The sequence below is a fragment of the Pseudopipra pipra genome, chromosome 14 (assembly GCF_036250125.1).
Source record: "Pseudopipra pipra isolate bDixPip1 chromosome 14, bDixPip1.hap1, whole genome shotgun sequence".
In the NCBI taxonomy this organism is placed as follows: domain Eukaryota; kingdom Metazoa; phylum Chordata; class Aves; order Passeriformes; family Pipridae; genus Pseudopipra; species Pseudopipra pipra.
In genome coordinates this window covers 19,687,521-19,712,738 of record NC_087562.1, presented here as the reverse complement: position 1 = coordinate 19,712,738, position 25,218 = coordinate 19,687,521, and the positions used below count along the sequence as shown (strand labels likewise).

Genomic DNA, 25,218 nt, shown 5'->3' with positions numbered 1-25,218 from the left:
TAAGGCAAAAGGAAGACAATTCCAAGAGGAATGGGCTGTCTGGGAGAGAGGTAGGAGCGATACCGGCAGGACTGAGCAGTGCCTGGGGAAAGGCAACTCCAGCAGTGAGAGCTCGGGCCAGCCCAGGGACCCGCTGAGCTCAGAACGGACCCAGCTCCAGAGCAGGGCAGAGCTGCCCCTGTGGGCTCAGTGGAGAGACATAACGAGCAAAGAGGGGCTGAGCACTGACTGACAGCAGGTGATGTCAGCTGTAACCAAGGAATGCCGATGCCTTTGTTTGTTAAAACGTACGAGTGGTGTATAGTTTCGGTGATGGGGAGCCCCCTGTGGGCTCCCTGCTTTGCACAGCTGCCGTACAAACAGAAATGCAGCGCCTCGGTGTGTGAATCGGCGCTGTGCCGGGCAAGGAGCCCGCGTGCGGCACAGCACCAGGCCGGGACGCGCTCCCATATCGCGACAGAACCTCACGGGTCGGGACACGCCCCCATGACAGGGCACGCCCCATTAGGGACACGCCCCATTAAGGACACGCCCCATTAGGGACGCGCCCCATGCCAGGACACGCCCCATTAAGACAGGCCCCATTGAGGACACGCCCCATGCCAGGACACTCTCCCATGTCGTCACTTCCGCCCCGCCCTCCCGCCTTTCGCTTTCTGTTCCCGGGGCTCCGCCCCCGCGCTGACTGACAGCCCGCAACACCAATGGAGAGGCGGTTCTTGGCGGCGCGGCCAATGGCGGGAGGCGTGGGCGGGGCCCGCGCGACACGACGGCCAATGGCGGGCGGGGGGCGGGGCGGTGCCCGGCCATGGCGGCGCGGGGCCCCGAGGCGGCGGCGTTGCGGGCGCTGTACCTGTCGCGGGTCGCGGCCCGGCCCGGGCCCTGCGCCGACCCCGCCATTGCCGCCCGGGCGCGGCGGCTGCTCCTGGGCCCGGAGGGGCTGCCGGGCCTGGGGCACAGCGGGGCCCTGGACGTGCGCGCCGTGGCCGAGCGGTGCCGGCGGGCGCGGGGCGATCGCGCCCTGCGCGACCTGGTGAAGGCGCTGGAGCTGCTGGAGCTGCTCTGCCTCAACCTGCTGCTGTGCCCCTGGCGCAGGGAGATCCGCTCGCTCAAGGTACGGGACCGGGGGGAGCCGGGGCTGCGAGGCCAAGCCCCGGGCCGGGGAGGGCAGCGAGGGATGGAGCGGGGCCAGGGGCACGTCATGCCCGGGACAGGGCTGGGAGCGGTTTCATGGACGCATCCTGCCCGGGACAGGGTGCTGGGAGCTGGAGCAGTGTCATGGGCACATCCTGCCCTGCCCTGGGTGCTGGGAGCTGGAGCAGTGTCATGGGCACATCCTGCCCTGCCCTGGGTGCTGGGAGCTGGAGCAGTGTCATGGGCGCATCCTGCCCTGCCCTGGGTGCTGGGAGCTGGAGCAGTGTCATGGGCACATCCTGCCCTGCCCTGGGTGCTGGGAGCTGGAGCAGTGTCATGGGCGCATCCTGCCCGGGACAGGGTGCTGGGAGCTGGAGCAGTGTCATGGGCACATCCTGCCCTGCCCTGGGTGCTGGGAGCTGGAGCAGTGTCATGGGCACATCCTGCCCGGGGCAGTGCCCAGTGTGATGTGTGGCTGCTCCCTGGGATGTCCCTGCCGAGGCCCGGGCGTGCTGAGCAGCTGCGGGGCTGGGAATAGAGCCGCGGTTGTGGTGAGGCAGCAGAGAAGCTTTGCCTCTCACTGCTCTGAGCCCTCACCTCTGTTTGCTGTAAGGAGGGGGTGTTTTCCTCGGTGTTTTGGTGCCAAAGGCCCCTTATCCCAGCTGGGGGTGGGCAGGAACAGCCCCTGGGAAAGAGGAAACGCTGTTGCTTTTCGCAGCAAGGTGGCCACGGTGACCCCGCTTCCCCAGCACACCTCGCACGTCTCATGGCCCTCAAGAGAGACAATCTTCACACGTGCAAAATCTCAACAGAATCCCCCAACACCCAGCACGAAAACTTACTGCCCTTCCTTCAGCAACACGTGCCGGTGAGGAAGAGCCATTTCTTTGCTTCTCCCTGCACGTAGGTCTCCCCTGTGGATTCTCAAACAACTGTAGGTTTCTGTTCTCATTCATCTCCCTAAAACAGGGCAAAGCATAAGATAATCAGGCCTACAGTTGGTGGGTTCAGCTTCTCCTAACACAAAATCTTAGGTTTCATTAAAATTAAACTTTGAAGACCACTGTGGGTAACTCAGAGTTCAGGCCTGCTGAAGGTGGGGATTGCAAAGCACTGTTGACAAATTTACCCAAGAATGGACTGAGGTTTGGTCCTACATTATACATAACTGTGGCCATTTTGGGGGGCAGTTTTGTTCTCCCCAAAGCTTCTGCTTGTGAGACCAATGCTCAGGTCTCAGTCTTAGGCAGTAGTCTCAAGTCTAGCTGTCCCAAGCTGGGCAGCCTGAAAACAAGGTCTAAGTCTTGACTTTGCATTCCCACCTCTGTTCTGTGCTGACTTGCCAGGAGTTGATCATGCTTAGCTTGACAGAGTCTCTCCTATCTCAGTATTTCAGACAAAACCAAAAACCACTTCCACTTTACAAACTGGGCCTCATGTCTAGGGTAGCTCTAAAACCAAGCAAATGTTATTTTTGAAGTTGTTATGCAGCAACAGCAGCATTCTATTAATGTTTTGCAGAAAGCTTGTGCAAAGAGAGGTGTTTGGGCAATATTTCTGCTAGGATGGTCTGCCTTCAAAAAGGTGCTTTCAAAAAAATGGCAATTTAATTCAAAGGTAGTAAAGTTACAGCAGGAATCTGAACCGTGGAAAAAGGAGATGTTACAGCCTTGTCACCAATTAGGAAATGCAGTTAACAGTGAGTGCATCTTGTTTGCTTCTTTAGGAAAAGATCAGACCTCAGTGAGTTAGTCTATGAAGCTTTGTTTGTTTAAAAAGCTTATGTTCTTCAGTAGAGCACATAAGATTTATTTCTGGTTTTCTCTACTTGACTAAAATAATTTCCTCACTCTCTTCCTTTTTGAATGCTGATGCTCTTAGCCAGGACCTCAGCAGGTTTCAACTGGCATCACTTCACTGAAACTAATGTGCTGTAGCAAAGCTCTGATGCTTGAGAGGCTGACAAAATAATGCTTTAGAAAAACCTCACTCACAATTCAGGCTTTTAGGAACACGGGTTTTTTTGAAAGCTGTAAGCAATTTCTGAAGTATTTTTGATTTTCAGTCTTTCACGTTTTCTTCCACCCCATTCCCTCAGTGTTTTTCTGTTTCATTCTGTTTCAGACATTCACTGGTAACTTTGTCTACTATATCCAGTCAGTGCTCCCAGATGACATTGTCAAAGCAGTCCTGGAGAAAATAGGGTACGTTGCAACAACAGCAACAGAGTTTTCACTTGTCAAAAAGAGAAACAATGAGGAAACAAAGCAGACTGCATTTGAAATATTCCTGGCAAGGATCGAGTGCGAAACCATCCTGGAAATGACAAGTGAAGGAAAAGGTGGCAATTTGGAGGATCCCCTCCAGCAGAGAACACAAACAGGGCAGCAGCGAGGAGAGCAGGACAGAGCTCACCCACCCCAGAGGGGAGACACGGAAAACCCAGAAAAGGAAGAAAGCAGTGAGACAGCTTTGTGCCTTGCTCTCCAGCAGAACTGCTCAGCTCCCTGCCCTCTGTCCTTTGAAGCTGCTGGGAATGTGGAAATCAAGGATAAGTTGGCTCTGGCAGCAGCTGCTCCATCCACCCCCATCCCTCTGGAACTCGTCGGCTCCGTGCGGCTGCCGGGGCAGTGCTCGGACAGCGAGGACTTCCTGGTCAAGTACAGTGACATTGTCATAGGACAAACACCTATTTTCAGTGAGAATCGTTCTCCAAGGGCTTTTGAGACAGAGCCAAGAGCCAGTGTGAGTGAGGAATGTGCCTTGGCTGCAGAGCCCCGGGGGGCTGAGCTGGGGCCTGTGCCCCTGTCCCCAGGAGCCAGCGGCCCCCCAGCCTTTGCCATGTTTGCTGACAGCCCCTGTGACAGCTCAGCCCACGTGGAGTTCAGAGCTTCACAACTGCCCCAAGAATCCATTGAAGCAGAAATCAAGGATGCCATGAACTGCATAGACCCAGACCCTGCCGATGGACCCACTGAGCTGAAGTCTCTGCCCTACACGGACTTTGCCTCTGCCCAGACTGTCCCCAGGGAGGAGGAGGTTTGTGATCTGTCCTTAACTTTCACAAAACTACAGATCAAGGACACTCAGGAAGATCTGATGTATCCAGTGGAGGAAACTGGCCAACCTGCAGCAGCAGCATGTGCAAGTGCCAGTGACAGGCACAGAAGAGAATTTAATCACTCCAAAATCAAACACACATATCTGGCTGATGCTGAGCCATCCTCAGACCTGTGCTGTACTGCTGGGAACACGGAGCATTCCACCACTGGTTCTGATGGCAAGAGACTGTTCATGGATACTGGTAACACACACAGAGCCTCTGAGGGCTTCAGGCACATCAGAGAGCCCCCCAACCTCACCTACATCCCACCACAGAGTATCGATGTTCGGCCTTCACAGCCAAGAAGGACCAGCACACAGGACAGAAGGACCCTCCTGCAGCCTGAACCTGACCCTCCTGAATCCAGTGAAGTAACTCTGGAGAACTGGAATTCAGAACTGAGTGAAAACCAGGAGCCTTATGTCATTATTGACAGGACCGACCAAGGAATGTTATGCCATCACATTTGAGTCTACCAGTGCTTTATCTCTAATCTGCCTGGGGGTTTTGCCTCTCACTTGTGGCCTTGATCATCTTTTCAAGGAGATGATTAGTTTTGTCAAAACAGTTTAAAAAAAACCAAAACCACATTACTGCTTTTGGACAGTAAAAAACAGTAGTTTGTTAGCTCACTGCACTCCTTGGAAGCTGTTCTGAGCTCATCTTCCTCCTGCCTTCAGCTGCGAACAAGTTTAGAAAGTTTGACAACGTTCCTCTAGGTTTGAGGAGGGAAACAGCCCTGTGAACACTCTTGGTTTTGGAGAGGCAATAACCTGTATTACGGGTTTTATACCTGCCTTCATTTATAACCAGAATATTTTGTGGTTACTACCACAGTTTTCAAGAGAAGCTTTGAGCATCATAACTGTTCACTGCCACCAGGAGAGAGATCCAGCTACTGCTGCCATTTCCCTTGTCCCTGCTCCTGCCACTTAATTCTGCACCAGGATTCACAGAATTTTTCTGTAAACCAGTTCATTTTATTCATTTTATTTCATCATAAAATTAAGGAGGAAAAACTGCCATTCTGTGCCATTTTAGTGTCAAGGAAATGTCAGCAGAGAAGGTTGCAGTGAGCACCAGAGCCAGGATGAGGGATTCTCTGGAAGCAGCAGTGCCGTGTGCTGAGAGGGAAGGGGAGCAGGAGTGTTGGATCAGCTGTGAGCTGAGTCACACCAGGGAGAGCCTCTGTCATACACAACATTTAATTCATTTAGAAAATGAATTAAATGTTGTACCTAGTACCTAGCCACTGGTACTGTACTTAAGCAGAGTCTTCAGTGCTTCTTTATACACTTGTTACCCAGAAGGACACTTTAATACTGCATCGAGTAGCTTTTCCAGCAGCACTTCAATGTGTGCTGGTTTTGGCTGGGGTGGAGTTAATTTTCTTCACAGTGGCTCTGCTTTGGATGCTAAAAGTGCTTTGTTGTTTCATGTATAGTTTAAACAGTAGCTGAAATTAATTTTGTATAAATAGCTTATAATTGACATTCAGCCCTCAAAAAATTCAAAGAGGAGCACATGGATTACACTAGAAAAAGCTCAGGAGCTAAAATGTAAAGATCTGCTTTTTGAACCACTAATTGCTGAAGTTCTGCCATCCCCTGGTTCCAGCAGTGTGGGGGGAACAGAACTTTGCCCAAGCTCACACCAAGGGCTGCCTTCAGCTTTGGGTGAGGTTGTGAGAAACAGTTATTATGGACAAAAAATGTTCACAGGGCTCTTTCCTGACAAATCACAGTGACATACTCTGGGCTGTAGGATTCTCTGTACTAAACCATCAAGTGAGATTTTCTGGACTGTACAAAACATGCATCCTGGGCTTCTACAACCCATAATGAAATCAGAATTTAGAACAAACTGCTGATGACTGAACTTCAAATTTATAGAACCATTTCCAAAGAAACAGTTCTTTTGGACTCTTTTACAGAAGAAAAAGGTTTGAAAGTTTAAGGTTTGAAAGTTTTAAGAATAATCACTATCCCCCTACAAATAAGCTTCAATAAGAAAGATAATTAATTAGCACACAAAATCTTATTTTTAAGCTAGAATTCTAAAGATTTACAACAGACCCATAGCATGGCATTACTGGGATCACTGGGATCCTTAGTACTAACTCAGTACTAAACCAGGAAATGCTCAGTGCACTCATCATAAAGTCGTAGTGATTTGGGAAAAAAAAAGCCCATCAAATGTGACTAACGAGACATGAACTGCAGTTCCTGACTTGGTGCAGTCCCTTCAATGCAAGGTTTTTAGTCACACCACAAAACTGCAAAAGAAAGGCAGTGATCTCCAAGAGCAATACCATCAGATGGTGTTGAAAGGCCACGTCACCCAATATTTGTGTCCTCCAAGTGCCAGACAAATGTCTGCAATCCGTGATCAAAGTGCTCACTGATGCCTTCCTTGCTCCAGCTAAACCAACCAAAACCATTAGGGAAAATATATGTATATTGTACTTCAGGGATCATTCCCCTAAAATTACACAGAAAAAGTAAGGTGAACACAGTCCAAACTGCCTTGAAAGGATTACCTTGAAGAGAACATTCAGAGGGTAAAGCACCAGAGAAGGGCAACTCAACACTTGAGCTGATGAGTCCTGAATGAAACCCCCACTAGTTCACTCTCCAAGTACCTGCAGGTCATAATAAACTGATCACAATCTAAACTCAAAGAACCATTAGTATTTTTCTTTGTAAAAAGAAGTAAAATCAGAGAATCTGAAGCAGTTAAGAAATCAATTAGTTCTAGGATTTTTATAACCATTTGAAAGGAACAACAAATGCCTTTCTGTGCACCCTGTTTTGTCACATGTCCTCAGCCATAGCAGGGCTGGGGATCTCATCAACACTGGAGAGAAATAAGCCCTCTACAGAAACCTGGCTGTGATACAGCCTGAAAGCCATTCTGCAATCACTTACAAATCTGTGGTTTGGGTTTGTCTTTTTTTGCCACTGAATTCAGTGGAACTGCTACAGAACTACAGCCACATTGTGGTGTCATGTATAACAGAAGGAACCTGCTGAATGCAGTGGAACTGCACTAGTGTAGGGTTAGAGTAAGACCCAAGATTTCAAACTGGTAAGACCAATTTAACAAAGCTGCTTCACTTGATGCACTTCATTTGCTTCCTCTAATAATAAAAAAAGGAACATCCCACCTCTTCTATTCCTTGAACACCTCCAGGGATGGGGACTTCACCACCTCCCTGGGCAGCCTGTTCCAACATCTAATCACCCTTTCTATGAACAAAGTCTTCCTGTTGTCCAGCCTAAACCTCCCCTGGTGCAGCTGAAGATTGTCCTCTTGTCCAGTCACTTGTTCCCTGGGAGCAGAGCCCAACCCCCCACCTCACTGCAAGCTCCTTTCAGGTTGTAGAGAGTGAGAAGGTCCCCCCTGAGCCTCCTGTTCTCCAGGCTGAGCATCCCCAGCTCCCTCAGCCCCTCCTGGTGCTCCACACCCTTCCCCAGCTCCGTTCCCTTCCCTGGACATGCTCCAGCCCCTCGGTGTTGTTCCTGCAGTGAGGGGCCCAAAGCTGGACACGGCACTCGAGGGGCCTCAGCAGTGCCAGCACAGGGGAATGGGGGCTGTCCTGCTCCTGCTGCCACACTATTCCTGATCCAGGCCAGGTGCCCTTGACCTTCCTGCCCCCCTGGGCACACCTGGCTCATGTCCAGCCCTGTCACCAGCACCCTCAGGGCCCTTCCCACTGGGCACTTTCCTGCCCCTCTGCCCAGCTTGGACCTGCAGGGGGTTGTTGTGGCCAAAGTGCAGGACCTGGCACTTGGCCTCTTTGACCCCACACCCAAATTTGCTAATGGTGCACTCAGTCCCCTCATCAATAAAGACCCTGAACAGGACTGGGCCCAACACTGATGCCTGGGGACACCACTGGTGACCAGATCCCAAGTGGATGCAGCTTCGTTCCCCCCACTCTGGCCTGGCCATCAGCCGGTTCCTGACCCAGCACAGGGTGCCCCTGGCCAAGCCCTTTCCAGAGTGTCCCATGGCAGACGGTGGCCCAGGCTGTGCTGAAGGCCAGGCAGACACATCCACAGCCTTCCCCTCCTCCACCAGGTGGGTCACCTGGTCAGAAAAGGTTGGTCAGGCAGGACCTGCCCCTCCTAATCCTGTGCTGGCTGGGCCTGATCCCTGGCTGTCCCGAGTGTGCCCTGTGAGCACACCCAAAGGGATCTGCTCCACACCCTTGCTGGGCACTGGGGTTGGGCTGACTGTAATAAACACACCTCCCTCATACACCCCCCACTCACTGGGGGGCCTTTCACCCCAGTTCACCACAAGGGGTTTACCAACAGCAGCCTCAGTTCTCTGCTTCAGAGGCAGGTAGTAACAAATCATTTATTTTAAATTACAAAACCAGGGTTGTCTTTAGGGAAAAATGAAGAAGAAACTGAGGTTACTTCTAGGAAGCAGCAGTGAAGTGGGAAATAGGGGAAACAGCCATATTTTAGCTGAAGAGATCTGACACAGTAAAGCTGATGGAGAACCCCAAAACACAAAAAGGGATTGGTTTATATTCTGTTCCTGACTTGAACCTGAACATTTCATAGCCATAAGTCCACAACATTCTACAAAGCATAGTGCAAAACCAAAACTAGTTATATTTAAATATTAAAAATACCAAATCAGACTTCATAAACAGTATTTGGTACAACAATCACAGGCTCCTATAAATGGTGTTGTCTATTGGATGGGTTTAGTATTTGGTCCCGTTTTTCTTCATACGTTTCTATCATTTTCTGCATGTCATGGTCAGCTCCAATAACCTTGAAAAGAAGAACATGAACATTAGAAATAACTGACACCATAAAACATGGGGGGTTTTGAGCAAAACAGAAGAGGACTAGCACTGAATCCAAACCAAGACACTCCTGAGGTCTGTCCAAATCACTTTCCACTTGAAATTTGGCATTCCCTGAAAAGCTACATAGCTGATCCTGCAACCAATCACAGTGAACAGACCCTCAAATTCCACAAAGAGATGGAAAACCACACTTCCATGCTATACACTACACGTCTGTAAACAGTTTTCTGAGGTTCTCGTTCTCCAAGGTTACCAGAAAAGCAGATTTATTTACTTTTACCACTAAATAATGCTCTTATTATTTGAAAAGTACAATCCTCCACATGCCTAACTGGTTATAATTAAAGTAATACTCACAAGCACTGGGCAGGAAACTTCAAACAGTGCACGTTTAATGAGCCACTCTTCATAGAGCTCATGAATAGCTTCTAAATATTCCTAGAAAAGAGGCAGTGGAATAACACATATGCCCAGGGATGAAACACTGCAATTTATCCATTTGGTAAGCAGTTAACAAACACAGGGAAAAGCCAGCACTGGATATTTCCACTAACAAAACATACAAAGGTTTCACGAAAAATTAATTCCCAGTACAAGGTTTTACTCCATGAAGAACCTTAAAGACACAGTTTACAGGAGCACAGGGCCCTCAGCTCCTTTTAAGATCAAGCAACTCTGATTCTCTCCCACAGGTATCATGTGGTTCAGGATTTTACAGAGGAGAACCCAACAAAGAGAAGTAAGCACACAAAGGGCAAGGCTGCAAACAATATGTACTGGAGGCACTTTGTGTGTCAACACATGTTCCTAAAATTCCCAGTTCCCTTTCTCCTGACTCACTCAACTTCCTCTAAAAGCTTTTCTGCCTGTCATCAACTACTGAGTGTTTTTTTCTTGGAGACCACATTGTTCATTCCAAACTGCTCCCTCAGCCCTCAGCAGAGCTGTGAAACAACACAAGGACTCCGAATCCATCACAACAAGGATTTACTCTCCAGGCAAAATTTCACATGGCCCAAAATGGAGCTCTTTGCCACTGACAGTTGCTTCTCCTGGACTGCCCAGCACTGCAGGTACAGCAGACAGGCTGTGTGTGCAGAGGAAACCCCATTTGTGTCTGGTCAGGCTTTCTTTAGTTAATTCATTCACCAAACTGGCACTGAAAGGGATCCTTCCATTACCACAGTTAATTTTAAAGCACATTCCCACACTTAAAATTTTCCAAAAGTTGCTTCTTTTCAGACACAAGCAGAGACACTTTTCCTGCATAAACATCCTGGTAACAGCAGACAACAAAGTGCCCACAGAAATCTCCAGCACCTGCATACCCAGGTATTTGTGCTTCAACTGGGTGCTTTTAGGCCATTTAATGGTACAAAAGCAATTGACTTTTTACATCTTAGAGAAGATTAACAGTTGATTAATACTCCACCTAAAGTCAGCTATAGTACAGTGATTACTAAAACATAACACTTGGGACAGTCAGTATGCATGACAGATCATTTTTTAAAAATAAATCAAAATTAAATACTCAGGTTCTAGTTTGCAGTGGAAACAGCTGCACCACATTTTGGCAGTACACTCAGGACACCATTTTAGTATTTAGATTGGAATCATTATGTTTTTAAGTCTCCTTGTAACCACATACATTGGAGGAACTCCTTACCAGAGGAATGATCTTTTCTTCTTCTCTGCATCGTGTTTTTAACCTCTCATAACAAACTTCAGGAGATGTTTGCAGATAAACTGTTATAACAAAAACTAGAATAGTTATGATCAAGGATCAGCTTTAAAAGCAAAGAAGAACTACAGAGGGAAAGAATCCTGACTTGGATACCACCAGTGAGCCCCCCTTTGGCACTACCATTAATCCATCCACGAACCACCCACAAATCCAAGCTGTCTGATGCTACCTGTTACAACCACTATTACAATGAATAATGTGATTATTTATTACCCAACAAACAAGAACTATTTTTACTCCCAGTAAAGAAACCCACCCAGAAACACACCCCTCCAGATCCCATGGAAATTTTACCTATTAAATCCACTGAAACATCGAGGTTGTTCTTGATCCAGTCAAACCATTCACTGAGCACAGCATAATCCACCTCTGGCATTTTTCCACTGAACAAACAGAAGAGCCATCACTCACTGAACAGCATGCAGAGATCAATTCTAAACTCTGGTTTTTCTCACCAAACTAGGATTGCTCCCCATTTACTCCAGCATATATGAAATGAAAACAACACCGGTGTTATTCCCACCCAAATTGAAGGCCACATAAACCATTGTCTATACAAGAGAAAGATCAAATATTTTTCTTTCAAGTGCTTATTAAAACAAACTTTCTATTATTAACAGTTACAAACATTAATTTTTTTCCACTACAGTTAGGAAATAATTACTTGGTGACAAGGAAGAAAATATTACCACAGTGACATTCACACAATAACAGCAAATTAATGTCAGTGGTTATTTATTCCTCAGGTTCTTTGGATCAGGATCATTTCAAATCTATCTGCAATGCATGTCACCAGAAGGGCTGGGTTTACTCAGCAGCACTGACAATTCCTTACAGAAGCCACAGTAAAGAGCAGTGAAAAAATAATGACACTGTAAACAATCCCACTGTAAGAAATATTTGTGGAAAGAGTAGTGAAATATTCAACATTCTTAATTGGAGCTCTGTACTCAGAGAGCACAGACAACATAGACAACAGTCCCAACTATCTCACCAAGAATAATAAAATATCAGACAGGGAGTTACAGAGAATATGTTAAGAATCACATTAGTATTTTATAATAAAAACATTCTGGTTTTATTAGTCTCAGATTTTCACTTATTACCATATTCTTAGTAGTCAAATATTACTAGTTTTACATTATCCTGTCTTCAAAACTGGTGACAGTAACACATACTCCACACTCCTTCCTAAATGCCTCTGCAATAAAAATATAAAAAGAGATGGAGTTGGAAGGCTCCTGTCCTCTGCAGGTGAGTGATTCACACCAGTTACAACATTTTAAATAGTGAAGAACGGGATTCCACAGATTTCTAAGCCCTTCTCCTGGCAACGTGCTTTGATCACTGGCAAAACTGAGGAGATAATACAGGAGTATTTCCCTTTATGTTTGTAAGAAAGCAAACCCCATATTTGTACCCCCTCAATTCTTTATCTGCCATCCAGCTGAATGTCCCACCTCCTAAAATGGGATTTCCCACTTTCTAAAATGGGATATCCCCCCCAGAAATGTGAAAACAAGTCATTGCTATTCCTCTGATATACCAATCTGATACATTCCTGGGTAGCAGGGACCTATGTAAGCCAAATACTGATCCTGCTACTTTTCTCCAGGATAGATGGGGAAAACTGGAAGGTCAAAAGGAATTGGAAATAAGAAAAAGCACCACTATTCTTACCCTAAAAGATGGTAACATCCAAGTCAATTCTGCACTGACCTGCCCTACAGAAAACCTGCCTTTGCTTCCTCTTTGTCATGGAGTACCCTGGATAATCCTGTGCGGATTCTGGATCAGGCTCAAGATCCATAAAGATACAGAGAATGTACAAGGCACAAAAGGGTGTTCTCATTTCTGAGGTTTGCTGACATTTGACTCCTGCCAAGTCAAGTTTTCACTGCAGAAGTTGAACATGAACAGACCGAGCTCTGTATTATAACTAACTATGAATTCCAAGGGGCCAGAGGGAATTGGTGGTGCTCACACCCTGCAGCACAGCCTGCACACTCCTGTGCACACATTTACATTTCTCCTGGTTTTACACCCGACATGAGTGTGCCTTTCATGCCAGACTCAAGACACAACTGCACTCAGACTGCAATCCCAGACCTTGGACACTCGTGCCTCTCTCCACCTGCCACGGGCACTCCCAGCAGCTGCTCACAATTGAAGCCTTCCATCATTGTTGTAAATCTTTCTCTGGTTCTCTCTGGGACAAAGCCTGCAGAGCCAAAACTGAGTGACTGGATCAAAGAACTGATATCCCTGATGTTCCCACAGCTCTTCATCCCTTGCTTCAACTGACCACTCTCCTAAAGGAGCAGAGTTTGTGCAGACATGAGAGAACAGGGGGGACCTTCTCAGCCTCACAACTCCCTGACAGGAGGGGGGAGCCAGGGGGGTCAGGCTCTGCTCCCAGGGAACAAGGGACAGGACAAGAGGAAACGGCCTCAGGCTGTGCCAGGGGAGGATCAGGTTGGAGATAAGGAAAAATTCCTTCCTGGAAAGGGTTGTCCAGCCCTGGCACAGCTGCCCAGGGCAGTGGTGGAGTCCCCATTCCGGGGGAGATTTAAAATCCATGTGGATGTAGCACCTGGGGACATGAGTTAGTGGTGGCCTTGGCAGTGCTGGGGAACACTTGGACTTGATGATGTTAAAAGTCTCCACCAACCTAAACAATTCCATGATTCTTCTCCATCTTTAGGACTGGGACCCTAAGCAGTACCTTCTCTTACAGAAAAGAAAGCACAAAATAACCTCTGCTCTGCACTTTGCTTTTGGCCACTACCAGTGACAGGGTATGAGGGAGGCCAGATTTACTTATTTTTTTAATGTGATACAAAATAGCTGTTTTCATACAGCCCCAATTATTCCTTGTTTTATTTTAAATCCTTTTACACACCCTTTTCTTCTGGCTTGTTATTGGTAGCACCAGCTGCCTTCTAGCTTGCTGCAACAAAACAAAGCAAATGCTTTTCATCCAACATTAAAGAGTGCTAAAGCCATGGAACACCTTAGATGCCCTTAAAACGTTATTACAGAATTATGGAGTTGACACAACCAGACTTTGGCTCATAGCAACTGAGTTCTGAGTCTTTGGGACAAAAGTGCTTTGTCTACAGTGAAAAAGAAAAGTCAGTAATTAAAAACAAGAAGGATATTCCAGGACACTTCCACTGGGATAAATAGTGTCTTTCTGTTTGCCTCACATCCTACTGTGTCTCTCCCCACTCCCAAAGCCATTCCTGCAGCACGGATGACACCTTGTGGCAAGAAACTGGTTGTGACACCTTGTGGCAAGAAACTGGTTCGTGCCTTGAGGCCACTGAAAAACCCACTAAAACAACAGCCTGTTCAATTAAAGGTCAGCATTCCAAACAAACCAAACCCAAAACACTCAGTGGTGGTTACTGCACTGCTTGGTTAGTTTGGGATGGGTGAGTTGGACATGGGGCAGGTAATAAGTGATTGTTCTTTCTTCACCCACAGCCTGCCAAGGTTTGCAGCCTGGTTTGATCCTGTAAATCCTGAGCCAGAGCAAGTGACTCGAGTTCCTGCTTCTCCCTCAAATTCCTGCTTGCAAGAAACACCAGTCCTGGGTGCCAGGTTGGGTAACACTACCTAGTTCCCTCCTTCCTACAGTGTTATTCTTTATATCCTCATGGGTTTTAACCTGTTCAGCGTGTGTTTGCTTTGATTTAGCAGGATTCTTGTATTCAGCTGGAGAGCAGATAACTTCAACAGATGTTGTCCAACTAAACTCTGTGCTAAACACACAGGAACACTGCTGAGAAAGGCTCTCCATGTCCTACAGGTTTAATTTTACCCGTGGGCAGCACATCCTGACCCAACACACTGCCACTCCAGCACAGAACTGACAGATTTCACAGGCCACTTGGATGCATATTACCAAAGAAATTAGCAGCTGATTTTATATATATATATAGATATACATATGAAAATTAATCAATCCAAGGAAGTGAAGTATAAATCCATGTACCATACCTTCTGTACAAATTTTCCACAAAGATGTGTTTTGCACTGTGAATTGATCTCTCCATCATTCGGACTGGAGAAGTCTACAAAACAAAACTTGACAGTGTACATTTTTCAGCATGTTTGTTATCTTTTCAGACTCACACTGCACATTATATGAAATATATATGATTTTCAGATCTTTCTTTCAGATTTTGTGACAAACAAACTTACTGGGAGGGTGGGAACCACAAAAAAACCAAGGATTCCTGATCTTATTTATGGTCACTGCATTATTAAACAGCTACATAACTAATTTGTTATTCATACACAATTTTCAGCATTTGGTTCATTTGAATGAATTTTTTCTGCAACGGAACAGGATTTCTATTGTCTTGGAAAAACAACTCTTCAAAAACCTAATGTTTGTATGTACAGTATCACTCACAAGTGGTACTGCTGAAAAGTTTGCCCCGACACAAACCCAGAAAATAAAACTTAACAACAATCATTAAGATATAAGCATGGCATCTAAGATTAGATCTTGTAATCAAGGAATGGAAGACAGCATGGAATGTAAGAAGGCAAGAGAATAAACAAATCTTGGTAAAAATGTAGAGCATAAAAAATCAGTATAGAGAAAGAAAATATTACAAGAAAAAAAGGATGTAAACCATCTGAAAACAAAGGAGTAGAAAACGTTAGAAGCACTTGGAATAAACACAAGAAGCAAGGGCTAAATGAATTCTAACACGAGATTATTTAATGTTTGCCAAAGATCTGAAATAGCAAAACTACAGACAAGGCACTGAGGTGAGATGAGGAAGATTCTAGCTCCTCAGGCTGGTGCCAAACCAGCAGCATCAGTCTGGGGCAGTTAAAGTTCTGAGCAGGCAGGAGGCAGATGTTTTGCCCCCAGAGCACACGTCTTTGTACCACAAAAATTCCTCCTCAGTGCAGGAACAAAGAATGAACACAAATAGATCCTAACTTTTGAATACAAGGTTAAAAGCATTTTGCACTTGTAACCATATCTAATTCTTTTTTAAATTAGAAAAGAAATGTCTCTTTACCATTGGTCTGGTGTGCTGCTCCAACATGGTCAGCTGCACATAACTCTGTAACGTTATCCCCCATCTGGAAGCATCTTGATACATTAAACCCTGGGGTCAGGGATGGAAGGAAGACACAGACATTTGTCAGGTCAGAGAGCCAAACAGTGAAGGTGGTATTTCGTGAGCTCTTGCAGTACAACAGCATTGCTACAAGAAGGGCACTTACACAGCAAACACCAGGTTTGACAAGAATTAAGGGATCATTTGCTCTGCACAATGCAGGTGTAAGAATTATGGCTCTGGTCCTAAGTGGAAGGCTCACTGAAGTCAGCAGGAATTAAGTACTCTGCACATGGGACAGTCAGAACCAAGGCACAGCTCATGTGAGACAGTTTCAAATATGTTTAATAATTAAAAAAACATATCTACTACTTTATTTTTGTGCACTGACAGACTCTCAGTACACCCAGTCCAGCCAGAAATCATATATATATCACATATATATATCACATATATATCCAGTAAGTATGGTCTGGGCCTCAGAAAAGGTGTCCCTGAACACACCCAACTGTTCTTCCTACAGGATCCTCAAAGCAGGTCTCAGGTAGCTCCTCCACTCTGATTGCTGTAATTCCACACACACACTCTCTCTCACTGGCAACACTCTATCCTGCAAAGCACAGAAAAGATCTTACTCAAAATAAGACATCATTCAGTGTCTGTTGGGTGAGGTGACAAGTTTTAAGGCAGCAGCACAGCTTGAGCCCACAGATCTGACCTCCTCCTTCTCTCCCTGCCCAACATCACACTTTCTCAGTGTTCCAAAACACACAGACTGCTGTGCTGATGCCAAGCACACCCCACCCCTCTACTAACAATAAGAAAGTAAGGTATCAGTAACTCCTAGGAGGGAGAATTTACTTTTCCAGAGGACCTATGGTAGCACTGATGGTATCACACACACATTTGGCTTTGTGTGCTTTGAGGTGTGTCCACACCCCTGTGATGGCATCGAACTCCACCAGCCTGAGCACAGCTCTGTCCTCAGCCAGCAGTGAGGTTTCTGCAGGGCAGGAGATCCCCAAGCAGAACTGACATCAGGAACCAGTTCCAGCAGGCCAGCAAAGCCAGTGGCTGCTGCCTCCAAGCACACCTCGGATCCAGGGACGTCCTCGTAGGGAACAGTTCCAAGGAGCCATGGCTACCCAAAAAAACCCTCAACACCTCAACTGGGTTGAGTTTTCCTAATCTTCAGCAGTCACAGAATCATAGAATGTTAAGGAATTGGAACAGATCTTAAAGCTCATCTAGTCCCATCCCCCCTGCCATGGGCAGGGACACCTTCCACCATCCCAGGTTGCTCCAAGCCCTGTCCAACCTGGCCTTGGACACTTCCAGGGATGGGCCAGCCACAGCTGCTCTGGGCAACCTGGGCCAGGGCCTCCCCACCCTCACAGGGAACAATTTCTTCACAATATCCCATTTTACCCTACTCTCTGTCAGTGTGAAGCCATTCCCTGTGTCCTGTCACTCCAGTTCCTGATGAACAGTCCCTCTCCAGCTTCCCTGCAGGCCCCTTCAGGCCCTGGAAGGTGCTGTGAGGTCTCCACACAACCTTCTCCTCTCCAGGCTGAACAGCCCCAGCTCTCCCCTCCCATCTCCACAGGGGAGATGCTCCAGTCCCTTTATCAACTTTGTAGCCTCCTCTGGACTTGCTCCAACAGTTCCATGTCCTTCTTATCTTGGGACACCACAACTGTGCAGAGTGTTGCTGTCAAACAACATTAACTGACCAGATCCACCCCTCACTTTGAGTGATTCTTTGAAACAGGCATAAGTAGATTTAGAAACAACTGTCACACTCAGGGCTTACCTTTATGGGAATTTCTTTAGCTCATACCATGTAAGAAACCCCTTACCAAAACCACATTTTATAGGCAATGTTTCTATTATGTCCTAATCATAGTAAAAAACCTTTTGCTTCAGGAAGCTTTACTTTTTGCTGTGTGAGATTCTGACCACAGCTTTCCCAACAGTTTTGCTGGTTGGTAAGAAGTTGTCACACATGAACTTCTAAAAGAACAGTCACTGTAATTGCAGAAATCATTTCTGTCACTTACCAGGATATTATGACCACGAACATTCCTCCACTTCATCAAAGGTTCTTTCAAAACCTTGTTAAAAAGAACTCCATGTTAACTCCATGTTAAACACGTTTTAGGTGCAAAACACTTTATGTGACTCTACAAGTCTGCAACTATTTTTAAGGATTAGTCATTCAGTAAGTCAGAGTATTCACGACTTGAATTGGAAAGCTCACCCCTCTTAAAAAAAACAGCACTGAATCCTGAACACAAAAAGTAATAGCAAAAACTCTAAAAATAGAAAAATATCAACATATAACACCATCTTAGAATTTTTAAACTAAGTAAAACACCTAATGAGCCTGGATAGAATTTCTTTTTTTTTGAGTCAAAATCAGTCCCACAGAATGGAAAGCACTGCTTAGCAGAGTCCTGATTCCATTTAATGACCTGCCAATTGCCTCACAAATTCATGTCAGAGAAAGCAACACTTGGCAGAAAGAGGATCAGACTGCTATCATATTAGTTTTAATTCTATTTTTTTGTCTTAACAAACAAAAGGTATTCAAAACCTTTACAAAATTAATCAGAAAAGCTTCTACCCTGAATAGGTAAAATGACAAGACTTACCTAGTTCAAACAGGGTCTAAAACTCCAACCACAAAGCCAGGCCTAAGAGAGTTAACTAGCTACTTAAAAGATGTTGCACTATATGCAAACTAAAGTCTGCTATCTTTTGGGTTAACAGTTAATTACTCCATAAGGATCATTTCTGTTAAATTACCAAATAACATCTGGCAACCCAGCATTTCCATGGGGACTCCTAAAACTTACTATCAAATGTATTGCCAGCTCTGCTGGGAAAAGCATTAATATCTGTTGTACACAAAAACAATTGTTCACTTTGTACACAACAACAACTGTTCACTTTGTACACAGCAACAATTGTTCACTGAGGTTTGATCTTGATTTTGTTTAAAAATACAATAAGCCTGCCCTTCCCTCAATCTTGTTCTAAGCAACATGAAATCAAATCTCAAATCAGTCTTCAGGAACAGTTTTAACAGATTTTCCATTTTTCAAAAAAGCCATATATTCACTAGAATCTCAAGTGTGTGACATCAGTATTTTTACATCATTACATCTTCACTTTGCTTATTACAAGACACACCTAAGATTTCAGTGACACGAAATGGCAAACAGGCATGTTCAAACATGCCCAACCCCTGTGGGTTGCTGTTACTTTGCAGAGGTACAGACTGCAATCCACAGGTCTTACTGATCTTTTGGCACCTCGTACTTTATTACTTTCTTTTCTGCAATCTGAGTATAAAAATTTGGGAGATGGGGAGGTACCTCAGCAAGCCCCTGGCTCACAATCTGCTGCTCCATTCTGTGTGCCTGAGGAGAACATTTCCAAAGTGTCAGTTCTGTCAGGACAAGCAACTGCTGAATGTTGGAAATAAAGATAAAGAACTGTAGATCCAGTACCTCAATGCTGGTAGTTTGTGCAAAATAATCCAGGCATGTTGTTTTCCCACTTGCAATGTTCCCCTCGATGCATATCTGATGAAAAACAGAGTCCTTGTGAGAACAGTGTGTGTGAAAATGTACACTTCCCATGGCACCAGGCTGGTTCCTTACACTGTGATGAGATTATTTCCCAGGAAGGATTGCTTAAACCTTAAGAGGCACTACATTTTTATTTTCAGAAACTTGAACGACTAAAATAAACTAAGAGAATTTTTTTCAGCTGTCTTAAAATAATTTATAGCTTCAAGTGATTAAGTTCCAAATAAAAAAAAAAAAACATCAGCTGCCAGGGAGGGGTGCATAGGGCAATGGCAAGGCTGCACATGCAACACTGACCCCAAACTGTCACCTGTCCCAACACAATCCCTCACCGTTTTATCCCTCACAATTTTTGCACAAATCCCTCACAATTTTATTGGAATTTACAGAACCAGACAAGCGTAGCCTTGCGCTGACTATGACCCAGTGCCAGACCCAGCACCACACAGAGACACAGGCACAGCCAACAGCTGCATATGCTCAAATTATAATAAAATTATAATGAAAGAGGCTGCACGTTTTACTTCATTTTCTGAACAAAATGCAAATACTTACAACTCTCTTTCTATCATCTTTCTTTATCAGAAGTTTATCTAGAATGGAAATAAACAACAGTTACAATCAAGGAGGTCTTCATAACTTAGTTATACTGAGCCTCTTAAGTGAGCCCCTCCATGAAGTTTTTAGGTTCTCTGTTGCTTAATATGCCTATTTGCTAAATTACCAACCTCAAAGGTTTTAGGTCATTATTCGGCCATGCACTAGACACATTTTGGCACAGACTGACACAGTTCTAGCTGAAGTTCACCATTGCTAACACTACCGAGAGTGGAGCGGTGAGTGCCCACACTCCCACCAGGTTTTTGTTGTTCCTGCTGCTCCTCGGTTGGCACTGGGGAAAAGTGAATTTCGGGAAGGCCAGTCAGGGAGCAGCCCCTGCTGGGTCCACAGGCCCAGTTACAAGGCAGGGGAAGGGTGAAGGCTCCAAGACAAGCAGTTCAGGCGCCTTACACCTCAGAACTGCGGTGTAAAACCTGTGCAAGCCGTGCTGGGCTTACGGGACCCCTCGCCCCACAGAGCACGGGAAGGCGGCGATGGGGGGCAGGGGGGCCGGGCGGCTGCTCCCCACGGGCACAAGGGGCCCGAGTGCCAGGGTCTGACCCTGACCCTGCTGCCCCAAAGGGTCCGACCCTGACCCTGCTGCCCCAAAGGGTCCGACCCTGACCCTGCTGCCCCAAAGGGTCCGACCCTGACCCTGCTGCCCCGGAGGGTCTGACACTGATCCTGCTCCCCCAAGGCCGCTCCAGAGGTTCTAATCCGGCTCCTGTTCCCCCAGAAGGCCAAACCTCGCTCCTGCTCCCTCAGAGCCGCTCCAGCGCATCCCGGGCAGCCGCCCGTCCCTTTCCCGAGGGGTACCGGCCCTGCCCGGACAGCCCCGCACCCCCGCCCCGCACTCACGGCCGGCAGTGCCGCGGGGCCCGGGCGGGGCGCGGGGCCCGATCCCGCCCGCCGAGGGCCCGGGGGCAGCGCCGCCCGCTCCCCGGCAGCCCCGCGCCCAGGCCGCGCCCCGCCGCCACATGGCCCATCCCCGCCGGCCGGCCCGGCCTTCCTCCGCCCGGAGAGCACTTCCGCCGCCCGGAGAGCACTTCCTCCGCCCGGAGAGCACTTCCTCCGCCCGCGCTCTGAGGCGGGGCCGGGGGCGGCCCGGCACCTCCCCCGGCACCTCCCGGCACCTCCCCCGGCACCTCCCCCGGCACCTCCCCGGGCACCGCCCCGGTCCCCAGCGGCGTCCCGCGGGTGCGGTGCTGGTGCCGGTGTCGCCCCGCGCAGCCCGGGCCGTGCCGCCGCCATGGCGTGTCTGGAGCTGGACCGCGCCTTCGCCCGCTCCCCGCGGGGCGCGCTGAAGATCGCCCGTGTGGTACGGCCGGGAGGGGCCGGGATCCCGGGGGTGCCCTCGGAACGGCCGGGAGGGGCCGGGATCCTGGGGGTGCCCTCGGAACGGCCGGGAGGGGCCGGGATCCCGGGAGTGCCCTCGGAACGGCCGGGAGGGGCCGGGGTCGCCGAGGGGCCGCGGGGTCCCGGCCCGGCACAGCGCTGACCGCCGTCCCCTCCCGTCCCGCAGCTCCTGGCGCTGGCCACCTTCCTCTGCTTCGTGGCCTCGAATGCCCACGAAGCCTACGCAGCGCTGGCCGGGCTGGAGATGGGCATCACCCTCCTGTTCCTCCTGCTCTACCTGCTCAAGCTCGACGCAAAGATGCGGTGGCTGTTCTGGCCGCTGGCTGTGAGTACCGAGGGGCCCCGGCTGAGGGGACCTGTGTGCCCCAGCTCTGAGATGTGCCCTGGCTGTGAGTGCCGGTGAGCAGGCTGTGAGTACCCATGTGCTGTGAGTACCCATGTGCTGTGAGTACTGCTGTGCCCTGGCTGTGAGTACTGCTGTGCCCTGGCTGTGGGTGCTGATGTGCCCTGGCTGTGGGTGCTGCTGTGCCCTGGCTGTGAGTACTGCTGTGCCCTGGCTGTGAGTACTGCTGTGCCCTGGCTGTGGGTGCTGCTGTGCCCTGGCTGTGAGTACTGCTGTGCCCTGGCTGTGAGTACTGCTGTGCCCTGGCTGTGGGTGCTGATGTGCCCTGGCTGTGGGTGCTGCTGTGCCCTGGCTGTGAGTACTGCTGTGCCCTGGCTGTGGGTGCTGCTGTGCCCTGGCTGTGGGTGCTGATGTGCAGGATGTGAGCACTGATGTGCTGTGGGTGCTGGTGCCCTGGCTGTGAGCACTGACTGGCCTGGATCTGAAGGGGTCACCTGTCAGAAGGGTCACTGTCAGTCAGCTCAGTGACTGTTTCTATCCAGTTAAAGCAAGCCCAGTGTTCCATGGATGCTGAAGCAGGTTTTCCTCCCCGAGTGTTCTGTTCCCTCAGTTCCTGGATAGCTGGATAGATCTGGTGACAGCCCCTCCCTAACGGGCGTTGGTCACTTCCCTGTGTAACCCTGTGCTCTGCATCCTGCACATCACAAATTAGACATACGCTTTCACTCAGATATTAATGAGTTCTCTTACCTCTCTTTTGCACATCTATTTCCTGCAGTCTGACAAGTGTAGCCAAGTTGCATAAATTTGACTGCAAAAAAAAAAAAAGAAAAAGGGAAAATGAGGAAGTTTTATCTCAAACGCTCCTTTTACCACCAAACCACTGGGTGTCAGTGTCGATCTCGCTCGGATATTGCTGTAACTTATTTCCATAGCAAACCAGCCGTTTTTAAAGACCCTTACTGTGTTGGGAGCTATCCACGTTCTTCTCCAGGTGTGTTCAGAATAAATATTTTGCTTCCACTGGCTGTTTCAGGATATTTTCAACTCGGTGATTGCAGCGTTGTTCCTTCTCGTTGTGTGCTTGTTTGCAGTAATAGTCAAGAGCAACAAGGGGACATTGGCTGGAGGAGTAAGTAGGAACATTGTTAATGAATTTCAGTTCTTAAAGTGCACGTGATTTGAACCTCTTGGTACAGTTACATCATGGTGGGACCATGAAAACAACTGTCTTGGAAGAACACATTCAGCAATCACAAACAAAAGTGAATACACATTCAGTGTATCTTACTAAGAATAATCCTAAAATCACTAGTAATTTAAAAATATTACAAGACTTAGGAGTTACTACAGAGAAGTTCCAACACTGAAAACTCCTAGAGTTTAACTAATTTGCATAACTTGGATTTACTTCCACAGGTTGAAGTCCTAGGTGGGAGAATCCATAGCTCTTTTAGGACTATCCAGTTTGGTTACACTGTTTAGGAGGAAATGCCTAACTAGTTGAAAGAGTTGAAACTTTTTAGCAGACATGCTGGTACCTCCCTCCTGACATGTACATTATGCTTTCTGACACAGACTGAGGAATTACGCCAGTTGAAAAGGGTTTTTGTTCATACTATGATTGTAAGACTTTTGTGTTCTTAAGATCAAACCAGTTTAATAGTTTAAGCAACTGGTATTTTTAATTCAAATGGAAACTAATGTAATTAACAAACAAGAAGGAGGGAAAGTCTTTTTTAAAGTCTCCAGAAGTACAAGAGAAGCTGAAATGTGAAAAGCAACCAAAAGAAACCTAAAACCTGCCACAGGGGTTTTTCAAAATCTGATTAGGAGATGGTAAGATGGGAAGCTGATGTCTTCACTGGCAACAACATCCTAAGCAAAAAGGAGACTTCCTGGTCAAGTGACTGGCTGTGCTAGAATAGAATTTATATTCTTGGTTGGGAAGTTAATAGAAATTAAAGGTGGGAGCAGCAGACTAAGCAGGTAGCTGGGAAAACAAGTTTGGGCAGAACATATGACATCTTCAGTTCTGGGAGAAACAGAATTGCCCATAGTCTGTACTCCTGGGGCACAAACTGCCTTGAGCTGGGCTCTCCTTAGCATTATTCCCTCTGATCAGATAATTTAGTGCTTGCATAAAAAACCCTGGTGTGCATGTGGGATGAGGCTGAAGGGTGGGAGCTGAGCAAATTAACTCAGCAAGGCCATTCTGCAAACACATTTTTCCAGTTGCCTGCCTGAGGTTGTCTATTTTTTTAAATACTTCTGTACATTTTCTCCAATTTGGGATACGTTTCCCATTCAAAGCTTCAGAGGAGAGCAGTACTTTTTTTTCCTGCTAGGCTTCTTTCATAAATTTTGACTTTTCTCCCTGACTTCTCTCTGGGCCAGTTCCAGTAATTAAGCCATCCTTACAGGGACAGGAGGCCTTTCATTTAGGATAAAAGCATTGTCTGGCATAATGCAGCATTAGCTTAGCTTTCAAGGAGAGCACCACACCAACTCCAAGGCTTCACACAAACATCAAACACAGCAGGGTGTAGATGGCTCTGTGAGAGGCTGATGGGATGTAAATATGGGTGTTTTTTAATTTATCAGCTCTCTCAAATCACACACGTGTTTCAAAGGCAGAACCAAGTTAGGAAGATGTGTTTACTGCTGCTTTGAGGAACAGTAGCTGAGTCTGTACAGCAAAAGATAGAGACTGTTAGGGGGAACTAACATTACGGTTATTTTTGTAGGTGTTGGGTCTTATATTGCTTGTTCTCTGCGTTGTCGACACGGTTCTTCTTTGCAAGAAGATTAGCCTTGCTAGACCAAGAGGAAGGAATGCTCCTGCCAGATAAGATTGCCGTGTTAGTAAAAGGATTTCTCCATTGATGATTGTTTCACCACTCTCTTTTAAAGAATTTGTGTTTTCACATGGTCACCTTAGAATTTCCTGTGCATTGATGTATGTTTTTGCAAGTATTGTTTATACGGTTTTCAGACATTTCCAAATGTAGTTTCAGTGGTGCAGCTAAAGCTTCATAGAAAATGGTCTTGTTTTTCTGAAATTAATTACATTTTTACCCGTATCAAAATGAACTTCATGGTTGTCTTCTTTCTGTAATAAAAAGAAAATATAAACAGGCTTAAGTGCATTATTTAATATTATTTATTTAATATTATTTATTTACTAAGTGTACTTAAAGGTGTCATGTACCTTTAGAATGGAACATCCTTAGAATGGGATTTTTTCCACCCTTGTGTTGCTTCATTCCCTAGCTCGTTCTCGTGGCCGCTGGCTGGCTGCTGCCATGGGAATTCTTGTTAGAGCGTTGGCCGAGGCATTTCGATCTTCGAATTCGAGGCTTTACCGTGTGGTTGGACTCGATGGCTTCCAGCAGCCCCTTCCAAGCCGAACCGCTCCGTG

General features: G+C 47.0%; 3 protein-coding genes across 5 annotated transcripts; 2 read left to right on the top strand and 1 right to left on the bottom strand.

The window, feature by feature from the left end:
- Positions 1 to 793: 793 nt before the first annotated feature.
- Positions 794 to 6,911, top strand: LOC135422266 (uncharacterized). The gene is made up of 2 exons (XM_064671348.1): positions 794 to 1,114; positions 3,259 to 6,911. The coding sequence occupies exons 1-2, from the start codon at positions 809 to 811 to the stop codon at positions 4,705 to 4,707; spliced, it is 1,755 nt and encodes a 584-aa protein (XP_064527418.1). The 5' UTR covers positions 794 to 808; the 3' UTR covers positions 4,708 to 6,911.
- A 1,665-nt stretch (positions 6,912 to 8,576) lies between these two features.
- TK2 (thymidine kinase 2) lies at positions 8,577 to 21,107 on the bottom strand. Of its 3 annotated transcripts, XM_064671350.1 has the most exons (11): positions 20,957 to 21,097; positions 20,322 to 20,390; positions 20,054 to 20,091; positions 19,418 to 19,492; positions 17,963 to 18,016; positions 15,861 to 15,950; positions 14,818 to 14,891; positions 11,107 to 11,195; positions 10,735 to 10,814; positions 9,426 to 9,506; positions 8,577 to 9,030 (listed from the first exon to the last, which is right to left on the bottom strand). In XM_064671350.1, exons 1-11 carry the CDS (start codon positions 21,075 to 21,077, stop codon positions 8,932 to 8,934), a joined length of 870 nt encoding a protein of 289 aa, XP_064527420.1. In that variant the 5' UTR covers positions 21,078 to 21,097; the 3' UTR covers positions 8,577 to 8,931. The 3 variants fall into 3 exon arrangements, with proteins under 3 accessions (XP_064527420.1, XP_064527421.1, XP_064527422.1); XM_064671351.1 differs by lacking the exon at positions 20,322 to 20,390 and having other exon boundaries at positions 20,957 to 21,107; XM_064671352.1 differs by lacking the exons at positions 20,322 to 20,390; positions 20,957 to 21,097 and adding an exon at positions 20,845 to 20,928.
- Positions 21,108 to 21,197: 90 nt separating this feature from the next.
- LOC135422270 (chemokine-like factor) lies at positions 21,198 to 24,936 on the top strand. Its single transcript, XM_064671355.1, has 4 exons — positions 21,198 to 21,416; positions 21,621 to 21,779; positions 22,834 to 22,929; positions 24,545 to 24,936. The coding sequence occupies exons 1-4, from the start codon at positions 21,348 to 21,350 to the stop codon at positions 24,647 to 24,649; spliced, it is 429 nt and encodes a 142-aa protein (XP_064527425.1). The 5' UTR covers positions 21,198 to 21,347; the 3' UTR covers positions 24,650 to 24,936.
- Positions 24,937 to 25,218: the final 282 nt, after the last annotated feature.

Excerpts from the sequence above, each read along its gene's own strand:
- LOC135422266 (XM_064671348.1), top strand. The coding sequence starts at position 809 with ATGGCGGCGCGGGGCCCCGAGGCGGCGGCGTTGCGGGCGCTGTACCTG. Across the intron at positions 1,115-3,258 it reads GGGAGATCCGCTCGCTCAAG|ACATTCACTGGTAACTTTGT; the intron begins GTACGGGACCGG and ends ATTCTGTTTCAG.
- TK2 (XM_064671350.1), bottom strand. The coding sequence starts at position 21,077 with ATGTGGCGGCGGGGCGCGGCCTGGGCGCGGGGCTGCCGGGGAGCGGGC. Across the intron at positions 15,951-17,962 it reads TTCGTGGTCATAATATCCTG|GGTTTAATGTATCAAGATGC; the intron begins GTAAGTGACAGA and ends CCCTGACCCCAG. Across the intron at positions 9,031-9,425 it reads AAGTTTCCTGCCCAGTGCTT|GTTATTGGAGCTGACCATGA; the intron begins GTGAGTATTACT and ends CTTCTTTTCAAG.
- LOC135422270 (XM_064671355.1), top strand. The coding sequence starts at position 21,348 with ATGGCGTGTCTGGAGCTGGACCGCGCCTTCGCCCGCTCCCCGCGGGGC. Across the intron at positions 21,417-21,620 it reads CGCTGAAGATCGCCCGTGTG|CTCCTGGCGCTGGCCACCTT; the intron begins GTACGGCCGGGA and ends CCCGTCCCGCAG. Across the intron at positions 22,930-24,544 it reads AGGGGACATTGGCTGGAGGA|GTGTTGGGTCTTATATTGCT; the intron begins GTAAGTAGGAAC and ends TTATTTTTGTAG.